Source organism: Eleginops maclovinus, chromosome 15 (assembly GCF_036324505.1).
Source record: "Eleginops maclovinus isolate JMC-PN-2008 ecotype Puerto Natales chromosome 15, JC_Emac_rtc_rv5, whole genome shotgun sequence".
Classification (NCBI taxonomy): domain Eukaryota; kingdom Metazoa; phylum Chordata; class Actinopteri; order Perciformes; family Eleginopidae; genus Eleginops; species Eleginops maclovinus.
The window spans coordinates 11,841,549-11,862,809 of record NC_086363.1 but is presented as its reverse complement, the minus strand read 5'-3'; the positions used below and the strand labels follow the sequence as shown (position 1 = coordinate 11,862,809).

At 39.1% G+C, this 21,261-nt stretch overlaps 2 protein-coding genes across 8 annotated transcripts; one reads left to right on the top strand and one right to left on the bottom strand.

Annotated features, from left to right (window-relative positions):
- The first annotated feature begins 7 nt into the window (after positions 1-7).
- tpd52l1 (tpd52 like 1) lies at positions 8-18,535 on the top strand. Of its 7 annotated transcripts, XM_063902305.1 has the most exons (12): positions 8-180; positions 2,336-2,434; positions 3,597-3,812; positions 5,752-5,772; positions 7,103-7,221; positions 7,336-7,484; positions 8,429-8,530; positions 13,910-13,942; positions 14,570-14,584; positions 15,637-15,675; positions 16,055-16,115; positions 16,820-18,535. In XM_063902305.1, exons 1-12 carry the CDS (start codon positions 162-164, stop codon positions 16,937-16,939), a joined length of 993 nt encoding a protein of 330 aa, XP_063758375.1. In that variant the 5' UTR covers positions 8-161; the 3' UTR covers positions 16,940-18,535. The 7 variants fall into 7 exon arrangements, with proteins under 7 accessions (XP_063758375.1, XP_063758376.1, XP_063758377.1 ...); XM_063902306.1 differs by lacking the exon at positions 13,910-13,942 and having other exon boundaries at positions 9-180; XM_063902310.1 differs by lacking the exon at positions 3,597-3,812 and having other exon boundaries at positions 12-180; positions 2,336-2,470.
- On the bottom strand, positions 17,621-21,261 carry hddc2 (HD domain containing 2). Its single transcript, XM_063902313.1, has 6 exons — positions 21,113-21,261; positions 20,408-20,529; positions 20,149-20,251; positions 19,928-19,996; positions 19,671-19,809; positions 17,621-19,371 (listed from the first exon to the last, which is right to left on the bottom strand). The coding sequence occupies exons 1-6, from the start codon at positions 21,242-21,244 to the stop codon at positions 19,232-19,234; spliced, it is 705 nt and encodes a 234-aa protein (XP_063758383.1). The 5' UTR covers positions 21,245-21,261; the 3' UTR covers positions 17,621-19,231.

Below are 21,261 nucleotides of genomic sequence, written 5' to 3'. Positions count from 1 at the left end.
TAAAGAAGCGCGAGGCCATTGGCTCGAGCTCTTTGATCCGCCGCCCAGCGCGTGACATCCAAGGAAGCTCCAGTAAACACTATTGACCTGACGGCGGCTGCTGCGCGTGCTGCCTTGTCTTGTCTCGGGAGGATATTCTGCGGAGTGGACCTGGCTGTCTGATGGAGACCAGACAACAAGGTGAGTGTGTGACGCGCCATGTTTCAGTCTGCTCTTTATTCCCAGACGAAACTTAAAAACAATCGCTGCGTTTCTTGGTTGTTTGCTGTTGATCTGATAATGAGGCTGCGCTCTCTGCACACGCCACTATGGAGGTTTAAAGGAGCGGAATTCTTAAATAAAATATCGGACTAATCTAAAGAAATGTCGCGCGACACTTTTGGGGCCATTATGTATGCGCATGCACTTTTAAATAAGCATATAATGCCTTATAAACTGGCATGTAGCGTTTCTAGTTCAGTTTCAATGTTGATTTCACAAACGTGCCATTCATATGCTGCTTTCAGGGTCAGCTCTTTCTGAAGGGCTGGTTAAGGAAGGAAATATCACAAGTACAGTTGGCCAGTGTGCTGTAGGTCTGTGGTACTGTTTATTTAAGACTTCATGGAAACTCTAGAGTCTAGACCAAAGTAAGTCTTGCAGCTGGATACTGTTTCCTGTGTCAGGGGCTTTCTGGTTCTCTAATGCACACATTTAGTGTCCTTTACTAGACACCTGCATCTTTGCTTGCTTTGAACCATGCAAATCTATGGTAAAGGGTGTTTATAGTAATACTTTTTTTGAAGGACATGTAACCTCTTTATGATATTGGAGTTTATTATAGGCCCACAATTGTGACATAAATATAGAGGGTGGTATTTGTGCTGTTGTACTGCTGGATGTAAAAGGCGTTGTTGCGAATTGTTATGATATCTGCACAGGAATAATTTCCATACTCCTTATATACATTCAAATTCAGCCTCCTATGCAAATGTTTGAAACAAGTGGTAGCTTCACTTTTTTCGAGGCATGTTGCTGTTTTACTGTGGAATGGGATTTTCAATCTTAAAGACATAAGTATTCAAGTAGGGCAATGACTCCCACGTCCGTGAGGTGGGATAAAGGTAGTGTTTGCTTTTGCAGGTAGTTTATTGCATTACTTTGCATAGCAGGTATAATTGTGTTGCTACCTGGATGTTGGCAGGGTATTGTGTGCAGAGTTGGAGGCTGGAGTTGACAAAAAACGTTTCCATGAAACTTTAAGAACATAATGATTTCCATCTATAAGGGAATTATAGACTGTAAAAATATCCCAGATGTTTATAATCCACTTTTTTTAAAGGAGTATTTACAGTTTAAGGTCTTGAATATGTATGGAAACATAGGTTTATATATATGTACAGTATTGTTGCTGTTTGGCCAAACTGCAACTTGGCCTCCAGTTTAGCATCAATTGATTTTGCAGCCATATGACCATCCCCAGGCCTTTGATTTAGCATAGCCACATGACCAGGGGGCCAAATGAGAGTCTTGTGACCAGAGGTATTTAGCCCCAGACAAAAAGAAAGGGGGGGAGAGTAGCTAAGAGAGCAAAGAAGGGGAGTGTAAAAATGTATATCCAAGGTTTTTAATCAGTTAAGCCAGACTGTGCTATTTGAGCTATTGTAGAAAAGGGATCATCACCTGATTCGACCTGCTAAAATAATGCTTATTCATCAGTATTGTTTTACTAAATGTGGCCCGACTGAAATTAATTTCAAAGATCATATTTCTTTCACCTTTCCAGCAGTCATGTTTGTGTATTGTTCTGAAATCTGTGACCTTTTCTTCCCTGAAAGCGTGTTTTAGCATGAATGCAGAAGTTAAAAAGAAGGAAATCATTGTTGCACTGACGCTGGTCTGCTTCCTCCTGCAGTACTGGGGGATGTGTAATGAGATTTCATCATAAACCAGAGAACATGCCAGATAACATCGGATATTCCTGCTTAATTGTTCCGAATGATCTCATTGGCATCTCTGTGGTACAGATTTCTCCCTGGCTTGTTTTTTTTTTTTTTATTAGCAGGAATCTGTTAAATCTTGTTCTAACAGCTACAAGATCTGTGCCACTAAGGGTCAAACGTCAGACTTCCTGTTCCTGAGCAAATGCAGAGTCAGTTAAGTAACGAAACAGACCTCTCTGTTATCAAGTTACTGACAGGGCTGGGATGGACACCGGAGAAACACCAAACCCCTCAAGATGGGTGCTGTGTGTGTGTGTGTGTGTGTGTGTGTGTGTGTGTGTGTGTGTGTTTGTGCATGTGTGTTTAACCCGTTGTCTTGTCTCCTCTCGCCCTGCTGCCTTGCTCTGCGGCAGAGTTGTACTCTGATGTTCTGAATGGAGCAGTGGTGGACTGGGGCAGCATGGGTCCTGGAGAGGAATGGGTTAACTCGGCCTCACAGGAGGGAGAGCAGGGTAAGAATCAACTCTCCAAAGATAGAAAAACAAAAGGTAAATCCACACTGAATCACAGGGTGCTAAATAGAGTGATAATGTCCTGTTGTGGGGTGACCCTGAAGTTAGCATCGCCAGGTTTCCCTCGTCCAAAGCCAATGGGATTTTGCCATTGAAATTTTGCAGAAAAAAGGATCTGTGGCAAACATGATTATGATTGTACAATAGTTGAAGCGTAAATGCAATATTCAGAAGTAAAAAGCTAACGTCAGGCTACAAAGGAACTACATCACGGTCACATGACTTCACGTCACCAACCCTTTGTGTCAGCATGATGACATGATGGTCACTTGTCACTGTTTTTATGATGCTTAGAAACTTTAGACATTCACACGTGGGGTATTTACTGATATATTTTATGTTGTAGAACAAAACAACCTTGTTTTAACCACAGATATGAATTCCTCAAACCAAAACTCATTCAAAAAATATCGAATTTGAGACGAGGGAAGCTGGAAGTACTAAAATGCTATCACATCTTCCTGGGTTAGGACTCATTCCTGCACCACTATAATGCTGCTGCACACAGAGCACAGCACCGTGACATCACTGACTGGGTGTCTTGGAGAAAACTGCATAGCGTCCTTTAATACGGCATCAATAGATTCCTGATGTGATTTGGTGTGGATTCAACTGAAACTATTCTGGAGAGTGAGAGAGTGTGGTCCTTAAGTATTAGAATATTATAACATATTTTCATAACTTAGAGGAAAAGTAGTTTATGCTAGCCAGAGGTTGTTAATAAATTAAGATGAATTGAACCTTCTCGAGTGACTTAACACATGGTTTAAATTAATTGGACTTACTGTGAAGCAGGGCTATTATTTAATAGAGCCCAAGGAGGCAGATTGAAAACAGAATAGAGGGGTATCTGAATGTACAAAAATCAGTTTGTATCTGTAGGCACTAAAGGATTATTCTTCCCAGCAACAAATGATTAATTCATGACTTTAACCAGAAGCTGAGACTTCCCTTTCAATGACACTTCCTGTTTTTTTGGGGGGGGGTTTTTGTCAGTTAAGCTAAAACATTGCTAAAAGAGGACTTTTCAGTTAGAAAATGAGATGAATAAAGCACTTTAGGTTGAATCTAAGATACTCTTTCTAACTGTAACTTTGCTCAGGTTTGAATCAGGGCATGTTTAACCTCTCTGGTGAGGAATCGGTTAAAAGGAGGTCGTATGATGACGACCTGGCTCCATTGGCTCAAAACGGTGAAAACCCGACAGAATGGGGTAGTACTTCACCGTCAGGGAACGATCAGTGGGGTCAGACATCAGCCTCCCACTCTGACAACTGGGTCATGTCCTCCTCTTGGGGTATGCAACTGGACAGCACAGGTGAAGAGGGATGTAGATTAGAGCCCATAGAGTTAGAAAATGTTTTGCCTCTCTAGTTGAACATTTACTTCTCCACATACCTGACCTCTGTGGGAACCTGTAGAGCTATAGCTGCCACTGAAGACACAGAGTCTTCTGAGCTTCATTTGGTCATATGGCGGCTTGTTTTTATTGGCAAATTCAGGTAGACTTTTCATCATTTTTAACCACTCTTAGGTCAACCAAGAACTTAAAAAAGGATTTAGTGTGGATCAGGCTTTAATCTGTTATGTTGGGCCTTATTGAACAAAAAGCACAGAATACATCCTAATTAAACTACACAAATAAAAATGCAAAAGCCTTATAATGTAAGCAAAAGCCCTTATTTTTGGAGTCTGGTTAACATTTCCTGATAGGGCTGGCCTCAGTTAATATTGTTGATATTTGGGCACGTTTAGAAGCAATGCAGTTGTCAAATATGGTGAAGAATAATCAATATACTTACAATCACAAGATACTGAATAATCCCCTTGTGCCACGGTTGCCTCCCTGTGAAACCTGACCGTAACATTCTCATTGATCCACCCCCCAGTTTAGTAGAGGCTCAGGGTCAGAGCTTACTTTGTATCTAACCGATTTCATGCAGTGAACCATGACTGGGATCATTAACTTCTTTCAGCATTTTTCACATTCCTGACAATTGGCAATGCCGTGGCAATGTATCACGGTATCTTACAAATGACAGGGGGGATCTCTTAAAACCAACATTTCATATTATTGTGGTTTTATTTTAATGTGACCATAATCTTTCCTTAACCTGTTTGTACTGTAACATGTTTTCTAGATTAAAAGGTTCCTGCACCATCCATTGATGTAAAAGTGGCTTACACACTTTGCCTTTGTTGCCTGTCAGACCCTTGATAGGCGCTCTAACACACAGACACACTGCATTGGATTCTAATAGCCAAATAACTTAATGTAAAGTGCAATTTTATTTAGTGTTTTCGGAATTTCCTATACATTTAGTAACAATTTACTGGCTAAAAAGAAACCTGCCTTAGCTACAAGAAAACCTGCGTTAGCCAAATGAATACTACGTTAGCTACAACAAAACCAACGCTAGCCAGAAGAATACTACGTTAGCTACAACAAAACCAACGTGAGTCAAAGGAATACTGCGTAAGCTACAACAAAACCAACGCTAGTTAAAGGAATACTGCGTAAGCTACAACAAAGCCAACGCTAGTTAAAGGAATACTGCGTAAGCTACAACAAAACCAGCGCTAGTCAAAGGAATACTGCTTAGCTACAACAAAACCAGCGCTAGTCAAAGGAATACTGCATTAGCTACTACAAAACCAGTGCTAGTCAAAGGAATACTGCTTTAGCTACTACAAAACCAGTGCTAGTCAAAGGAATACTGCGTTATCTACAGACAACTTGTGTTAGCTAAACATACCTTAAAGGAAACCTGCCTCCCTTAAAGAAAATCTGTCTTGATTTTTTTGTGTTTTTGTTAAGTGAACTAATAAAAGAGTTAATGTTTACTTGTCAATTGTCTTCCTCCTATAATACTGAATTTAGACTGGTAGAAAGTATTCAAAGGTCTTCTCATGTGTGTTTGAATATTAAAAACAACATGTGAGTGATCTGAGTTCTCCATGCACTTTAGTAGACATGAGAAGCTTCCATTTCCATCTAGCCACAGAGGGGTTAAAAATGTTGTTGTCCTGACGCTGTGATACAGAAATAGCCCCATACTATAGAAAGACCTTGTACTGGTGTGTAGTGCTGCAATCTGTGTGTGTTCATGTGTGTACTGCTTGTAGTGCTGAGTGCCTTTTAAAGAAAACTGTCACCAAAATGTTGTTATAGTGAGTGGACAAAGGTAGTTTTTTTTGTACCAGTCTACACTAACCTCACACTGTCCTTACCTGTCATATAATGCTGCCTCGTCAAGAGAGAGGACACCTCACAGCAGGTACAGTTATCCTTCTGTAAACATTTCCACTACAAACACAGGTGACATCACAAGTACCTTGTTCTGTTTGCATCTCTTGGGTTGTGTGTACAGTGCTATCCTGCTGTTGCCTGGTGCTGTGTGGTACCTGGATTCCACAAATATCCTGCAAAATTACAAGGCTGATCACACAGGAACGGTGTTAACGTGAAAAGGCCTCACACTTTGCCTTCAATCGCTAATGGCAGAATATATAGTCATGAAGAACGAAATTCAATTTTTTCCCGCTACGTCATATGTAAGAGTGAGCTGATGCAGCTTAACTGAAAGTGTGACTCGGCTTCCTTCCTCCAGGTGAAAGTTGCAAACAGAGACATTTTTTTCATTTTTACATTTTTCTTGGAAGTGTATGTTGTGGTTTAGTTTAGCATTATCAGTGTGTGTGGGTAACCGTTTCTTGAGACTGCATGAACAATAATAATAATAATTATATTTAGAGGATATTACAACTAAACCAATGGAAATTCCAGAAAATAATGAAAATAATGTTCAAAGGGACAGAGGTACTATTAGCAGGGCAGAATTGTATTATAATGCTTATTAGTTTAACCCATAAAGCAAAAGGGTAATTTATTCGCAGGACTTCAGGAGCCCATAATTGCTGTTGGGAATATCGTGTGAATACTGCTTGAGCAGATTGGTTTTCATCCCATGGTTTTATTAGAGTCATTGTAATGGGCAAAGGCAAGACATGCTTTTTAAAATGTTGTTTCAACTCAAATCCAAGATTGCAACTTTTAAAGTCAATCTGTCCCCACTGCATCAACAGCATTTTGTTTGTTTGTGTGTGTGTCGCAGTCTGTAGTTTCCCACAGCAAAATAATCCACAAGAGTTAATCCAGATTAGAGCTCTGCAGCCTGCCGCCACAGATTACATAACTGTCAGACACACGCATTCAGACATGGAGACAGACAGACAGAAAGAAAGACAGAAGGACATTTAGACATTTAATATATTACATTACATATCACAGCTACTTATTAAGAGCATCTGTACAAGAACATGCCAATATTCTTGACAACATCCCTGCATCTGATTCCAGGAGCAGATGCATATTTATGCTATAAATTATACGGAATATTTCCAAAACACTGGAGAAATATAGGATGTTCTGTGTTTTTACTTGGGGTTAAGTGCAATCTGTTCAGAAGGTGAACTGGTGAAAGTTTTAAATAAAATAATTACTTTCAGTCATAGATATTCCTGCCTTCTGTCTTTTCCAGTTTGTGTTTCTTTCACTATTTTACAGAGGTTTTAATGTATCTCTCAAAACTTGTGTATTTTATTCAGGGTTTTTGGACTCCGAGCCATTGAGAGAGGCTGACGAAGACATGGCCTCCGAAATCAACCTGAACAACTCCTTCTTAACTGAGGAGGAGAGAGAGGAGATCCAGCAACAGCTAGTTAAAGTATGCTCACACTTGTCCATTCTCAAGCACACACTGAAGAACTGTTGATAGTATATAAAGAAGGCAAAGAGATGCTTATCTGTTAAGTGACTCTTTGTCTGTTTGTGTTTCCAGCTGGAGGAGGAGATCAGTACGTTGCGGCAGGTTTTGTCTTCCAAAGAGAAGCAGCACGCAGAGCTCAAACAGAAACTTGGCATAGGTTCTCTGAGCGAGCTCAGGAACAACTTCAGTAAAGGATGGCACGACATGCAGACGTCCACAGCGTGAGTTAATGTGTGTGTACGACTTCTGGAAGAGGTAGCGTTAGCAGGTTTTGATTTGAAGTGAAGGGGAGATCTGTGTTTGTGTCTGCAGCACCTAAAATAATGGCTTCTCCGTTTACTGTCAACATAGATTATATTTAAAAGACAAACACACACAAAGAGCAGGGAGTTCTGTTTTTGAACAGCCAATGAAATCTTACTTCTAAATCTGTTATTAATGCAGATATCACAAACCCAATTAAAAAGACATAAACCTCTGCTCCTAGCTACAGTGTTTTTGTTGCACTCATTGTAACAGACATCATAAACCAGATTAAAATCTCATCAAATGGCCACACACTGCTAAAGGCTAACCATTAGCTGAACACGTCATGACTTTTTTAACTGTTTAGTCGGACATATCCATCTACTACCCTCCTCAGACCATCCGCTATGAGCTCATGCAGCAAGAGACAGAACAGAGCAAGGGGATATTCTCCAGAGGCCTCGCTTCTTATTCAGTTACATTTCAACCTGAAGATCACTTTACACACGGTCGCCGTCCTCATCTATAATGGACCAGTGTGGCCGCAGGAGTGTAAGATGCTAGAGAAACTGGGTCCAAGATGAATATGTTAATGAATAGGTCAACACACCACCAGAACTTTGAAAAAGACATGAAAGCTCAATTATATATAGACACCTGATAGGAAATAGGAATTGAAATGGGTTGTAAGTTTGAAAAAGGGTTGAGGGCCACCCTGTTTAAAATGGAACCACTCGATGATATACATTTGGTGATAATTAAGAAGATTTTAAAACAATTTATGTGGGTTTTATTGCCTGTGATTAAGATGGTAATAATGATCTAAATAGTCTTAATCTGCCTCTGGAAAAGGTCAGTGCATGCATGTGTGAAGAGAAGAGTTATGATATATTCTGTATGCATGTTTGAATTTTTTCAGCTATAAGAAGACCTCAGAGACGCTGTCCACAGCCGGACTGAAAACCACAGCCGCCTTCAGCACGCTGGGCAGCGCCATCACCAGGAAGTTTGGGGACATGAGGTAAACAGTGGTGTTTAATATATACACAAGATCGTCCCTCAAATACTGATGACACAAACCTCTTTAACTTTCACTTTGCCTACCTTAATTTCTCATGTTTATATACATTTTATTTTCTCTTTTATTAAACGTTTAACTTGTTTGTATAAATATCTCTATTTATTTGATATTTGTATTGCACATCTTATATTTATATTAATATTACTATTTCATAAATATAATATTTATGTATATGATATATTTGAGTGCATTTATAAGTTGTTTTATTTTTTTTCTCCTTTTATATAAATATCTTTATTTTTTATTTATTTATATTATTTTCTCTTTTTGTTGCACATTCTGGTTTTAACTTATATATATACACATATGTTTATATACATTTAAATATTCTACATTTAAGTAGATAAATACTAGATATTTAAGTGCCTTTTCCTACCTTATATCATCCATGTAATTCTAAAATGGAGCAACCTTCACTAAACCCACTCTCCTCTGGGATAAATTAAGTATTCTGTTTTTCTCTGAAGTTGGTCATTTTTTGATAGTTGCTGTTAGCTTACTCATCGTCTCACTCGGTCAGACAATGTGTCTTTTGTAGCAAAAAACATGTTTTACTCCAACATTTCTATATCCAAACCCATCATAACCCGGCCTCAAATTCACCAATAACTCATTTCTACTTTTATAAAATTCACAGACACTTTTTATTTGTGCTATCCATCCCTTTCTCTCTGAGATTTTTGACTCTTTGCTCTAACCAGCTCAGGGAGAATTGAGATTATGTAAACCCTCAGTAAGCTGCTTTCTGTAGAGCTGAAGGGCCGGAGGCAGAGTCTGTCCTCCTCCTCCTCCTACTCCTCACTCTCCCTCTCTTCTTCTGTCTCTCCTGTCAGAGACACTGAGAGTCAACACAAGTGTGTGAGCCAGCCTGAATTGTCCTGTGTGAAATAAATGGAGCATGTGTGTATGGTGAAGAGAGAAGCTTGAGGATGTGGTTCTGTTGCTCCTTATCATCACTCGGGACATTTGTAGCTTTTCATTGTGTGTCATCATTGGAGACTCAAGGCAGATTGCCAAAAATTCAAGCATGTATGTTAATTATAAATTGACATGATAAGAAAGTCGTCAATTTAGTTATCAACAAAATATCAATTTGTGGGCAAGTTTATCTGTTCCTTTTCTTTTGACACTAACGAAACTTTTTATGGGACTCAGTGAGCGCAAAAGACGTACATCTTGAACTTTGAAATGTTTGCATTGTTTAGTAGCATCTGTGTCCACTCATGTGCTGTGTTTGTTTTTGGGACTAAAACAGAAAGGTACAATCAATTATCTTGTTATCCAGCCTGGATTGGTCAGACGTTCGTTTCCTCTGAGGTACGTCCCCTGAGGTAATAATCATGTGCTAGTTTTTGCTGTAATATTGCATTTTGGAATTACTCTTTGGATGTCATTGTCTTATCAAATTCGATGCCTTCAACTGTTCAAACTTCTGCAATGGTACAGCAAATCAGCTGTACGAATATACTGTCAGCGTTATAAATATGTTCATCAAAAGTCAGATTGCCACTCTTAGAATCTAACAGAGGGCAATCTAAAGTTTAGATAGTGTTATCGGCCTACACTAGTTAATTATGTCACTTTTCGCTTAACGACACTATTATCTTACTCCTCTTTCTGTGTGTGTGTGATTCTCACGTATATTTTGATTGATAAAACAAACTCCAATCTGATATAGATTTGTCTTAAGAGTGTGTAGCGAGCTTAGTTTGCATGTGTGTGTTACGATGATACTTATATACATTAGTAACCATCTCTGTAAGTTTAGGATAATATGCTGTGTGACAACCAGTCCCCAAAGTTGATTTCACTCCCTCTTTAGTGATAATAACTAAAGTCACTAAAGTGAAAGTGTGCAGAAGGCCTGTCAAGTACTGAAAAAAATGTTCTCTTCCCCCATGCTCAGGTCCAACTTATTGGTAATCACCAGCTGATTTGTCCATTATTGCTCTCACTCTTAATCATGATTGAGTGCGTAGCACGCGTAACAGATGGTCAGCAGCGTCTGCCGATCAAATTGTGTGTGAGAATCACCTAACGATTTCAGTTCTTCCCATGATAAGCCAGCACCGGCTCAATGCAATCGTGTGAACTAGTTGTCACTAACTTCAATTCTTCACCAAGTGTCAAACAAGCCAGAACATGACTATGGCTATTAAAATGAGAATGATGCAGTCCTTTCATAATACACCATAGATAATTGTTTGTCTGTTCCAGCGTTAAACACAGAGGTTTAATCAAACAATAGTAAAAGTCATATAAGCAATGAATATAATTAGAGGTTATCAAAACTCTCAATTATGTTAACATAGAAAAATCAAAATTTTTTTCCTTGTGTGATTAGTTTCAGTTAAAAGCATGCTGGAAAGTATGAGAAGAGGCCTGAGCTGGACACAACAGATCAACAACAGACTGGACCACCTAAAGAAAAGCAGGCGAGGCTCACACAATTTCAGAGCAACATTTCACAATCCAAGGTTAACTCACTTATGTTAACCTTCATCGTGGATGATGTCCAGTCCTTTAGCATACTGGAAGAACCAGCATTTAAAGGACTTATTGAGGGATTAAGTGGGGGGAAAACTGTGATGACCAGAAAGACACTGATGGCTAAACTTCAAAGTGAATACATGAACATGAAAGACAAACTTAAAACAAAATTACAACAAGTGCAGTCAGTCTGCACAACTGCTGATATATGGACAGCTTCTAATAGGAGCTTTTTTGGGATGACATGCCATTGGATCGAGGAAGGTGAGCTGGACAGGAAATCTGCAGCTCTTGCCTGTGTCAGAATGAAAGGCAGACACACATTTGATGTCATTGCTGCAAAGATAAATGAAATCCACACCACATACAACATCGAACATAAAGTAGCAGCAACAGTGACAGACAACGGAAGCAATTTCGTTAAAGCCTTCAAAGAATTTTCTGCAAATGATGATGATGATAAAGAAGAAGAAGAAGTCACTTTTGAAGATGTTAACACCATTCTGTCAGAGGAAACCGATGAGCATGTACACCTTTTTCTTCCGCCGCATCAAAGGTGTGCTTCGCACACACTTAACCTAATCGCAACAAAGGATCTCACAACTGCTTTGAAACAGGGGTCAACACGTAGAGTCTACAACAGTGCAATGGCCAAATGCTCTGCATTATGGAATAAGACCCACAGGTCATCACTGGCTGCTGAAGCAGTTGAAGAGATAGGCAAGATGAAATTCATTGTTCCATGTGTCACACGCTGGAACTCCGAATATAATGCAGTGCAAAAAGTTGTGTCTTTCAGTGAGGTACAGCTAGGGGAAATTTGTGACCGCCTGGAGGTTACCAGGTTATTGCCCCATGAGATTGCCTTCTTGAAAGAATATGCAGAGGTCCTGAGGCCTCTCTCTTTCGCCCTTGACCTTCTGCAAGGAGAACATAAATGTTTCTTTGGACTGCTGATACCCACACTTCTTACTCTGAAGAAGAAGCTACATGAACAGAGAATTTCAACACGCTTTTTCAATGCTGCCATTCACACCATCCTGGCAGCAATCGACAAACGCTTTGCACAGACATTCACCAATCAGGATGCAAAAATTGCAACAGCAACAATGCCACAGTTCCGTTTGTGGTGGCTGGCAGAACCTGAGAGAGAGGATGTGCGCCAGCTGTTGGTATCAGAGGCAAGCCGCCTAGATCCAAATGAAATTCCTGAGGCGAACGAAAGTGGGAATTCTGCGCAGTCAGATGAGGATTTCTTCAGTTATGGACCAGAACATCCCAGTGTCAGAAGTGGTGTTGCTGACGAGGTCAGAAAGTTTCTAGAAGGAACAAGCAAGAGCCTTGACTGCCTTAATGAGTTTCCAAAGGTGAAGAGGCTGTTTCTGAAATATAACACCATCTTACCCTCGAGTGCACCTGTGGAGCGGCTCTTCAGCCATGGCGGCAACATCCTTACACCCCAGAGGAACCGCTTGACAGATGAACATTTTGAACAAGTGCTACTGATGAGATACAATAGGAAACTTGTTTCTGTGGCCTTTGATTAATGAGCAGATGTTTTTTTTCTCTCTCTTCCATCTATTCTGTGTGTGAGAGGTAAGGGATGGGAGGGCTTGGGTTGGGGGAGGATGAAGAGGGCTGGGGAAGGGGGGATTGGGGCAGGGAGGGGGTGGGAAGGGGAGTTCTTCAGTTCAGTGCTGACCCTCATAAAAAAAAGATTCATATGCAGATGTGTTGAAAATGTGTTGACTGTTTTAAGATATGTTTAGTTAATAAAATGTGTAGTTAATTAACAAACTGACAGCTTTACTAAGAGCAAAAAAAACAAACGCTTTGCACAGACATTCACCAGTCAGGATGCAAAAATTGCAACAGCAACAATGCCACAGTTCCGTTTGTGGTGGCTGGCAGAACCTGAGAGAGAGGATGTGCGCCAGCTGTTGGTATCAGAAGCAAGCCGCCTAGATCCAAATGAAATTCCTGAGGCGAACGAAAGTGGGAATTCTGCGCAGTCAGATGAGGATTTCTTCAGTTATGGACCAGAACATCCCAGTGTCAGAAGTGGTGTTGCTGACGAGGTCAGAAAGTTTCTAGAGGGGGTGGGAAGGGAGGGGGTGGGAAGGGGAGTTCTTCAGTTCATTGCTGACCCTCATTTGCAGATGGGTTGAACATGTGTTGACTGTTTTAAGATATGTTTAGTTAATAAAGCTTTACTAAGAGCAAAATAGATGTAATGAAATTATCAAGTGAAAAATAAAATGAAAATTCTTTGGTCAATTCTGTGGCGGTGTCTTTTAAAGGTGCATACTTGTGGAAGTAATCTAAAAGTAATCAGATTACGTTACATGTTTTTGGTAATCCAACTGATTACGTAACTGATTACAAAAATTACCATGTAATTTGAAATCAGTAATCGATTACATTTTAAAGTAATCTGACCCAACCCTGTCCATCACTCGGGACATTTGTAGCTTTTCATTGTGTGTCATCATTTGGCCTCAAAGGCAGATGCCATAAATGTTTTAAGCATGTGAGTTTAATATATAATATTGACATGAAGTGTAAGAAAAGGTCCTTCCAGAATTTAGTTATCAAACAAATATCAAGTATTGTAGGAGCAAACAGTTTATCTGTCCTTTTTCTTTTGACACTACGACACCTTTTTCAAATGGGACACAAGTGATGCGCAGAAAGAGCGTATCATCTGTGGAGACTGTAATGTGTTGACAGTGTTTAAGGGTAGGATCTGTGTCCGCTGTGTGCTGCGTGTTCTGTTTTTGGAGTATAAAATGCAGAAAGGAACCAACACATTATCTTTGGTTATTCCAGCCTGGTTGGTCTAGAGTTACTGTTTCCTCGGAGGTACGTCCCTGAGGTTAATAGATCATGGTGTGCATAGTTTTTGCATGTTAGTATTTGCTTTGGGAAGTGTCCTCTTTGCATGTCATTTTGTCTTATCAAATATTCGACTGCCTTTCAACTGATTTTCAAACTTCTCAATGGATACAGCATATCAGCCGTTGCGAATATACTGTATCGTTATAAATATTTGTGCAGTCAAAAGTCAGATTTGCCACTCTTTGGATAGTGTTTCGGTGCCTACACTGTTAATTATGTCACTTTTCGCTTTTAAATTCTGGCTCTTTATTCTTATTTCTGCTTTCTGTGTGTGTGTGATCTCATAGATATTTTTGGATTGAGTAAAAAAACTCCAATCTGATATAGAGTTTGTTTTAAGTGTGAGCGTGCTTAGGTTTGCATTTGTGTGTGTTTACGATGATGACCTTTAGTAGAACATTTAGTAACCACATCTCTGTAAGTGTGGGATAAAGTATAGTGAAGTAAAATCAAGTTCCCCACTATGAAGTTGTTTACTTCCCTCTTTTGTGTATAAATAACATAAATGTTCTACTAAAGTGAAAGTGTGACAGAAGGCCTTGTCAAGTATCGTGAAAAAAATGTTCTCCTTCTCCCTCCATGCTTCCCAAGGTCCAACTCTATAGGGTAAGCATCACACAGCTGATTATGTCACACTAGTTGCTCCTCACTCTTAACTCAATAGATTTGGTGCGGTCAGCTGATGCCGCTAACAGGTGGGATAGTCAGCTCAGTCTGCTGGAGTAAATGCTGCTGTGCAGAATCATCGCTAATCGATTTCAGTTTCTCTGATAAGCCCAAACAAAGGGCCTCAATGAATCATGTGAACTAGTTGTCACAAACTTTCCCAAGTTGCTTGAAAGTGCCAAAACTAAGCCAGGACATGAGACTATGAGCTATTTAAAATGATGAATGAGTTGCAGTCCTTTTTCATAATACACCATAGATGTAATGTGTTTCTGTCTGTTCCAGCTGTTAGACACAGGAGGATTTAACAACAATAGTAAAAGTAATAACAATACATTTACATAGCAGGTTTCAAAACTCTCAATGATGTTTTACAAGCAAACAACAACAGTTTAATGTGACGATTATTCTGGCCATAATTAGTTTAGTTTTATCCCAGTAATCATCAGGGTATGCGGTACACTCTTGAAATCAAACTACACCGTAATCATTCTATTCTTTCATTTTGTAAAGGAAGAAATATTTGTGTAGCCTCACAGACAAACGGACAAATATATGTGTGACAATGAAATCCAACAATCCTAAATAAGGAAGCCCATGTATAAATAAAATATACCCTAAAAAATATAAAGCAACAGTGTGTAGGTCTGTTCTTTCTAAAATGATTATTCCCATCATCAGATTGATTTTCTTCTTTTACAGTAATAGATAGATAGACAGCTTTTTCTTGTGAGGGTGTTTAATCTTGCTTAAATCTTACATCTCCATTCCTTACTGTAACTCTCTCCAGTGACACTAGTGTTCAGATTGCCTTTTTAATATCCATTTCATCCTCCAAGAGAGGCTCTGGGACTGACTAATGAGCACAATGTCAAAAGAAAGGGCTTAAAGACAGTGATATCTCTATCTATCTCTGGTTTTGCGTGTGTGTGTGTGTGTGTGTATCCTGTGCTAATGATTAACTCCTCTCTCACCACGCTCTCTGGGGACAGCTACTCTATCAGACACTCTATGAGCATGCCCACCATGAGGTAACCACTGCGCTGCTGGCTCTGTGTGTTTGATAGGGAATCAATCTGTGTTTGTTTTTCCACTCATCGTTAAGTTCCTCTATAGCCTGGCTTTACCTTCAAGTACATGTTGTTTTTTTATAGAAGTAAACTGTTTAATGTGTCCTTCCTTTGACATGTGTTTAATGATACTCATAATAAGAAACCTGGAATGAATAGAATATCGGATATGCATGATCTTTTTTACACCCATGACCTTTTCCTACATTTTACAAGTGTATGTGTGAAAAATAAGCTGATAAACCATTGTTGTTATACAATCATTTAAGCAAAATATGTACTTTAATATAGAAAATGTAACTAATTGTTTCATACATTAATGGTTTAATTCTATTTACAGAAACTCTCCCAGCTTCAAGTCTTTTGAGGAGAAAGTCGAGACTACAGTGTCCACTATCAAGGTGAATAAAAAGTGTGTTTGTGTGTGAGAGAATTTGCGGTGAATTAGTGGTAATAAACCCAAAAAACAATATGTGTATTGTTTTTCTAAAGCTAGTATCAAAGGAATACGCCCATATTCCTTATATTGTACCTGCAGCCAATCGAACTGAGCATTTGCTGTTCCTGGTGACAGACACACTAACTAATACTAGGATGTACACTACCTGATGATCTGTGGTAGTAAACTGTGAAAGCCACGCAGCGAAACAGGTCATGTTGTTGCCTCTTGGTGTCTTAAAGTAAAAAGTGGAGCAGAGAGAGGTACACACTGTGATCTGTGTGTACAGACCAGCTTACACTCTTGACTCTCACTGTAAGCCCGCTGGTTATTTATGTTCACACTGATCCTGAGACAGTCTCAGCGGCACCCTTACTCCTTTAACTAAAGCCACTAAAAAGACTACGATCAGATTATTAGATTTATTTTATCAATGAGCAAATATTATTTTTTCTTTTTGACTGACTGTATTGTTATTAACGTTTTCGATTATTAATTAATTAACATTTATTATTAATTATTAATTAATTAACATTTGGAACATTTTTAAATGCTAAATTACTCCAGAGTGTTTTCTACAGTATTTTGTGGAGGAAAACATTGTAAAAAAAAAAGAAGCACTTCTCTAAAACACTGTGTATTAATGTTGTCCTGCTTCCTCCACAGACAAAGGTTGGCGGTGCAGAGACAGGTGGCAGCTTTGAGGAAGTCCTCTCCTCCGCAGCGAACGCCAGCTCTCAGGACACGCCCACTAACAACTTGACTGACGGCTCCGAGAGGCCGTGATAGAGCGGCACCGTGAGGCTGGACTCAAAAACCAGGGAGTCCTGTTTTGCAGAACTTATCTTCTAAATACTCTGACTGAAATGTTACAGAACACCTGTATTTGATCCCTCGTGTTAGGGCGCTTCTACAAACCAAGTTTGAGATCAAGCCTCCTAACACTAGATGCAACCCTTAAGGCTTATACTTCAAAGGAAGTTTAAGAAACGTCTTGTTTGGACCAAATTTACCCTAAATATTCCAAAACAGCAGTTGTCTGCCTTTTATTTTGAAAAGATCACAACAGCAAACCTACTGCAGTGGAGGAATTTAATAAACACAGTGAGACACTCCACACAAAGCTCAACTCGGTTTGCAGGAACATTCTTTTGTAACAATCCCAAAAAACGTTATACATTTTACCAAGAGATCCAAGCTGGGTAATGTTGAAAGACTTTTTCTATAGTGTGGTGTCCTCCAATCAGAGGGTATTGCCACCTCCATACCACAGACGTTGATCAGACGAGGCGAGACGCAGCTAAGCTTGTGAAAACAGCCAGTACAGTATCTCAACTCTACATCACTACAACTTTCATACCAAAAACGACACTTTTAGGGTATTAATAGAAATACGTTTTTGATAATACTCTTATGTTACATTTTGAAGTACCTTGTACTTTTTACTAAATGTTTTTGAAATGTACATAACCCATATTGATGGAATCAACCCAGAAGTCCTGGGTGGAACTAATTATTTGTAAACTTGTATAAATGATTTTTCACTCCAACTAAAGATCTGAAATGTTCTTATAGCATCAAAAAAAATATTTTATGGGCCAAGCAAAAGCTTTAAATCGCAGCCTACTGTTCTACACATTGCTGTCAGTTTTGGTCAGGAACTTTTTGAATGCAGTCATACGTATGGCACATAGTGTATATGTAGTCTGGTCATACTATAGGACTAAAGAGTGTATACTGTAGGAAGAAATTAAATAGTGAAATACTGACAGCGAGGCTCACTACAACATGGAGGTTTCACAAAATCAGGTGAATCACTTATGTTGGGAATTATCATCTTCACTCTAGCAGTTAAAAGGGGGGCTATTTATTTGGAAAATGGACAGTTACAGTCTATACATTGTGTTGAACTGCTGTACGTTACGTTAGTGCTGGATTCTCACATGCATACAATGCATTTTTACCCTAAAATAACTTCTGTGGCCTTTTGCCCATCTTACTGATGTACTAAATAACATTACTAAACCGATTTATTTGAACCTCCTGGTGCAGGACAAACAGTTTAATGCTGTGAGACAACATATCATTTTACTGAGTATGTTAGGAAAAACACGTTTATTCATTTGTGTGTAAAAACATTCTTTTATTTTAAACAGCCTCTGTGGCCACAGCATAACTTTGACATCAAGTTTCAATATATACTCCGTTTCATGTTCCTCTTATGTTTTTTTGCCGTGGTTTGAGAAGATCCCCGGATCGGTTCATGTTTAATGAAATATGTTCAATAGTAAGCATGTCAACATACTGAAAGAGTGTTGCAAGAAAAACAACTGAGGTAATGCATGTTCTGTTATTGGAAAATAAACTACAGTAAATATTTAACATGTGCTTATTGTGTTGAGTTGACATCAAACTGAACTCCAGATAAGATGTTTTCAAAGGTTTATACTACAGCAAACATCAAAGCTGTGACATTCAAATAACATTGTGTTTGACATCTGCGTACAAATAATCACACACTATTATAAATAACTGTTTTTATGGCTGATGAATTGATATTAAAGATCTGTTACCCAAACTAAATACCACTGTGACTGGTTTCAAACTGAAGACAGAAATGTGAAACCAAGATAAAACCAACCAAAACAAAGTAATTATGTGTAACAGTAAATGGATAACCAATGTTGTTATATATGCCGAATAAAATGTATACTATATGTCAACATGTGATGAAATGGATCGGAAAAATTAAATAAAGCCTTTAGATGATTTGAATCTGGGGATTTATATAGGGTTTAGTAATTTTCCAACCGATTTGTAAGGACATTTCGTTACATTTTGCCAAGCTATTGCTTTTGAATATTATCTGGCAGCTTTTGCATTTGTAGGTTTCATAATGTATTAATTATACAAGGCATTTCCAGGACAGTATTTTCATCCTCAGTGGTACTGAAGGAAAAATGCCTGAAAAATGAGGAGTTGTAGAAGACATCTGATCTTGTGACGTATGTGTGCGTCCTTATACACATATTTTGTGTTAAAGTACCTCCACTAAGGAAATGTTTGTATGTCTCAGAGTCAGGATGTGTCTGAAGATGCAGCACCAGTCGTCTGCATGTTCCCAGAGCTCTTTTCTTCATCCTTTTTACTCATGTGACTTCCTCTCTCTTTATGCAAAGAGCTGAGGAGCTGGAGCACGTCTGGGTGCTGGAAACGACCTGAGAGAATCAAAAATGTACATATGAACAATACATCTAGTTTGAATTACTAAAGAAAGAAACATTCAATTATCCGGGAAAGGTCATTTATGGTCAAACGGATTTCAGTTTTAAAGTGTAATCATAGCTTTGGATTGTTGACTTAAAACAAATCTAAAAACTGTTTCAAATATAATTTCGACAACTGCTTAGTTCCATATTTATACGCTAAAGAAAATAGGCCTTCCCAGGTGCAAAAATGTGAGCAACTTAATTGATGAGATCCAGGAAAGAATTGAGACACTGATTTATAAACGTACCTTCGGTGGAGTCAAAGAACTCCTGCAGTCTTCCCGGCGTTCCCTCCAGCTCCTCGTACTCGTGAGCCTGCAGTATCATCTCCAGGAGGTCAAACTCTTTCACCAACTTGGCCTCATCACTGCTCTGGTTTTCATATTCCTGCAGAAGAACACAAGTGCATCGACAAAAACCCAATGGTTTAATTATGATTATAAAGGGACATGACTTCCTGCTGTCAAGTATGAGGTTACGAGATTCAACTAAAGCAGAGGCTTACCTCCCAGAGTCCATAGATCTCCTGTTTGAGTCCCTCCGGCAGAAGAGCTGAAAGATGTCTCATCGCCTCCTAAGAGAGAAGGGAGATGGAGAAATTAGAAAGCCAAACAGAGATAAGTATTTTAATACAAGACATCATTGTTTACTTCAAAATGCCATGGAAGCCTTAACAGACTACTCTGTTAAGCAAAACAGAGATGTTTTGGGATACTGGTCACTTGCCTCTTCTCGCCTGTGTTTCTCAGCTTTACTGATGTTGTCTGATGGAGCGATATCTCCCACAATGCACTCTGCCATGTCATGAACTAGAGCCAGCTTTATACATCTAAAGACAGTAAGGGAAAAAGACAACAATATGTATGCTGTTTAAAGATATACAGTTGATGAGCTGCTGTAATCTACTCAGTAAAATTAATGTTAGCTCTTTTAATCTTTTGGAAGTTGCTTCCAGGTCTGGGTGCAAGCAGTGGGAAGGAATCACCTGTCTTTGTCCACTGTGGGGTCTGTGATGGTCATAGACATCATGGCCATGCGGTACATGTGGTCTGAGACACTCTCTGGTTTCTGCACCTCCCTGTACACCCAGCCGGTCCGTGGGACCCTCTGCAGGGAACAACACAGAGTTAATAATGAGTGGCACAGAAGAGAGACAAAAACAACCTAAAATATTTGCCTATTGATTTCGTTTGAAAGACAGTTTCTGTTTGATGATACTGCCTTGCTTCACTATATAACATTATTGATTTGTTTGTATGACTGCACATTTTAGAATAAAACATAAATGTAACAACAAAACATTGGCGGTTGCTTGGGAGGGAGAATATGTTTTGTGTTTTTTCTTCATGATGGTGAACCCTACTCTTTTAAAGTTTTGTACTGATGCTTTGATAATGATAACCATACTTGACCAAACAGAGGACACAAATATAGTTAATTAGCAATTATTAATGTTACTCCTTGAGGTCCCAGCAGAGCATCGTGTGACACGTTGATATAACATGTTGTGTGTGCGGGAAAATGAAGAAGGATAAGCTGCAAATTGGTAAGGACTAAAAGCACTACCTCACTGTATTCATTCCAGTAGCACCAATACACGATTTTGTGAGGCCAGGCTTATAGTAATGTGTTGTTCATTTTTGAAAAGCGGCCAAATCACCATACAAGTATCTTTCGGAAGAGGTCTTACTTTCAGCTGTCCGATAAATTTCATGAATTGCAGCATATTGCTCATGCCGGCTATTTTCTCCATTGTGGCTGCAGTTACTATCCGTTGACCCGGATACAGAAGGAGGGTGTTCTGCTGGTGTACTTGATCCATTCATCCACTAGGCGGCA

What these genes read in the sequence shown, in the direction of transcription:
- hddc2 (XM_063902313.1), bottom strand. Translation starts at nt 21,244, where the DNA reads ATGGATCAAGTACACCAGCAGAACACCCTCCTTCTGTATCCGGGTCAA. An exon ending in CCCACAGTGGACAAAGACAG is followed by an intron (nt 20,252 to 20,407) that starts GTGATTCCTTCC and finishes TACTGTCTTTAG; the next exon opens with ATGTATAAAGCTGGCTCTAG. An exon ending in AGAAACACAGGCGAGAAGAG is followed by an intron (nt 19,997 to 20,148) that starts GCAAGTGACCAG and finishes CTTCTCTCTTAG; the next exon opens with GAGGCGATGAGACATCTTTC.
- tpd52l1 (XM_063902305.1), top strand. An exon ending in TCCAGCAACAGCTAGTTAAA is followed by an intron (nt 7,222 to 7,335) that starts GTATGCTCACAC and finishes TTGTGTTTCCAG; the next exon opens with CTGGAGGAGGAGATCAGTAC. An exon ending in AGGAAGTTTGGGGACATGAG is followed by an intron (nt 8,531 to 13,909) that starts GTAAACAGTGGT and finishes TGGTTATTCCAG; the next exon opens with CCTGGTTGGTCTAGAGTTAC.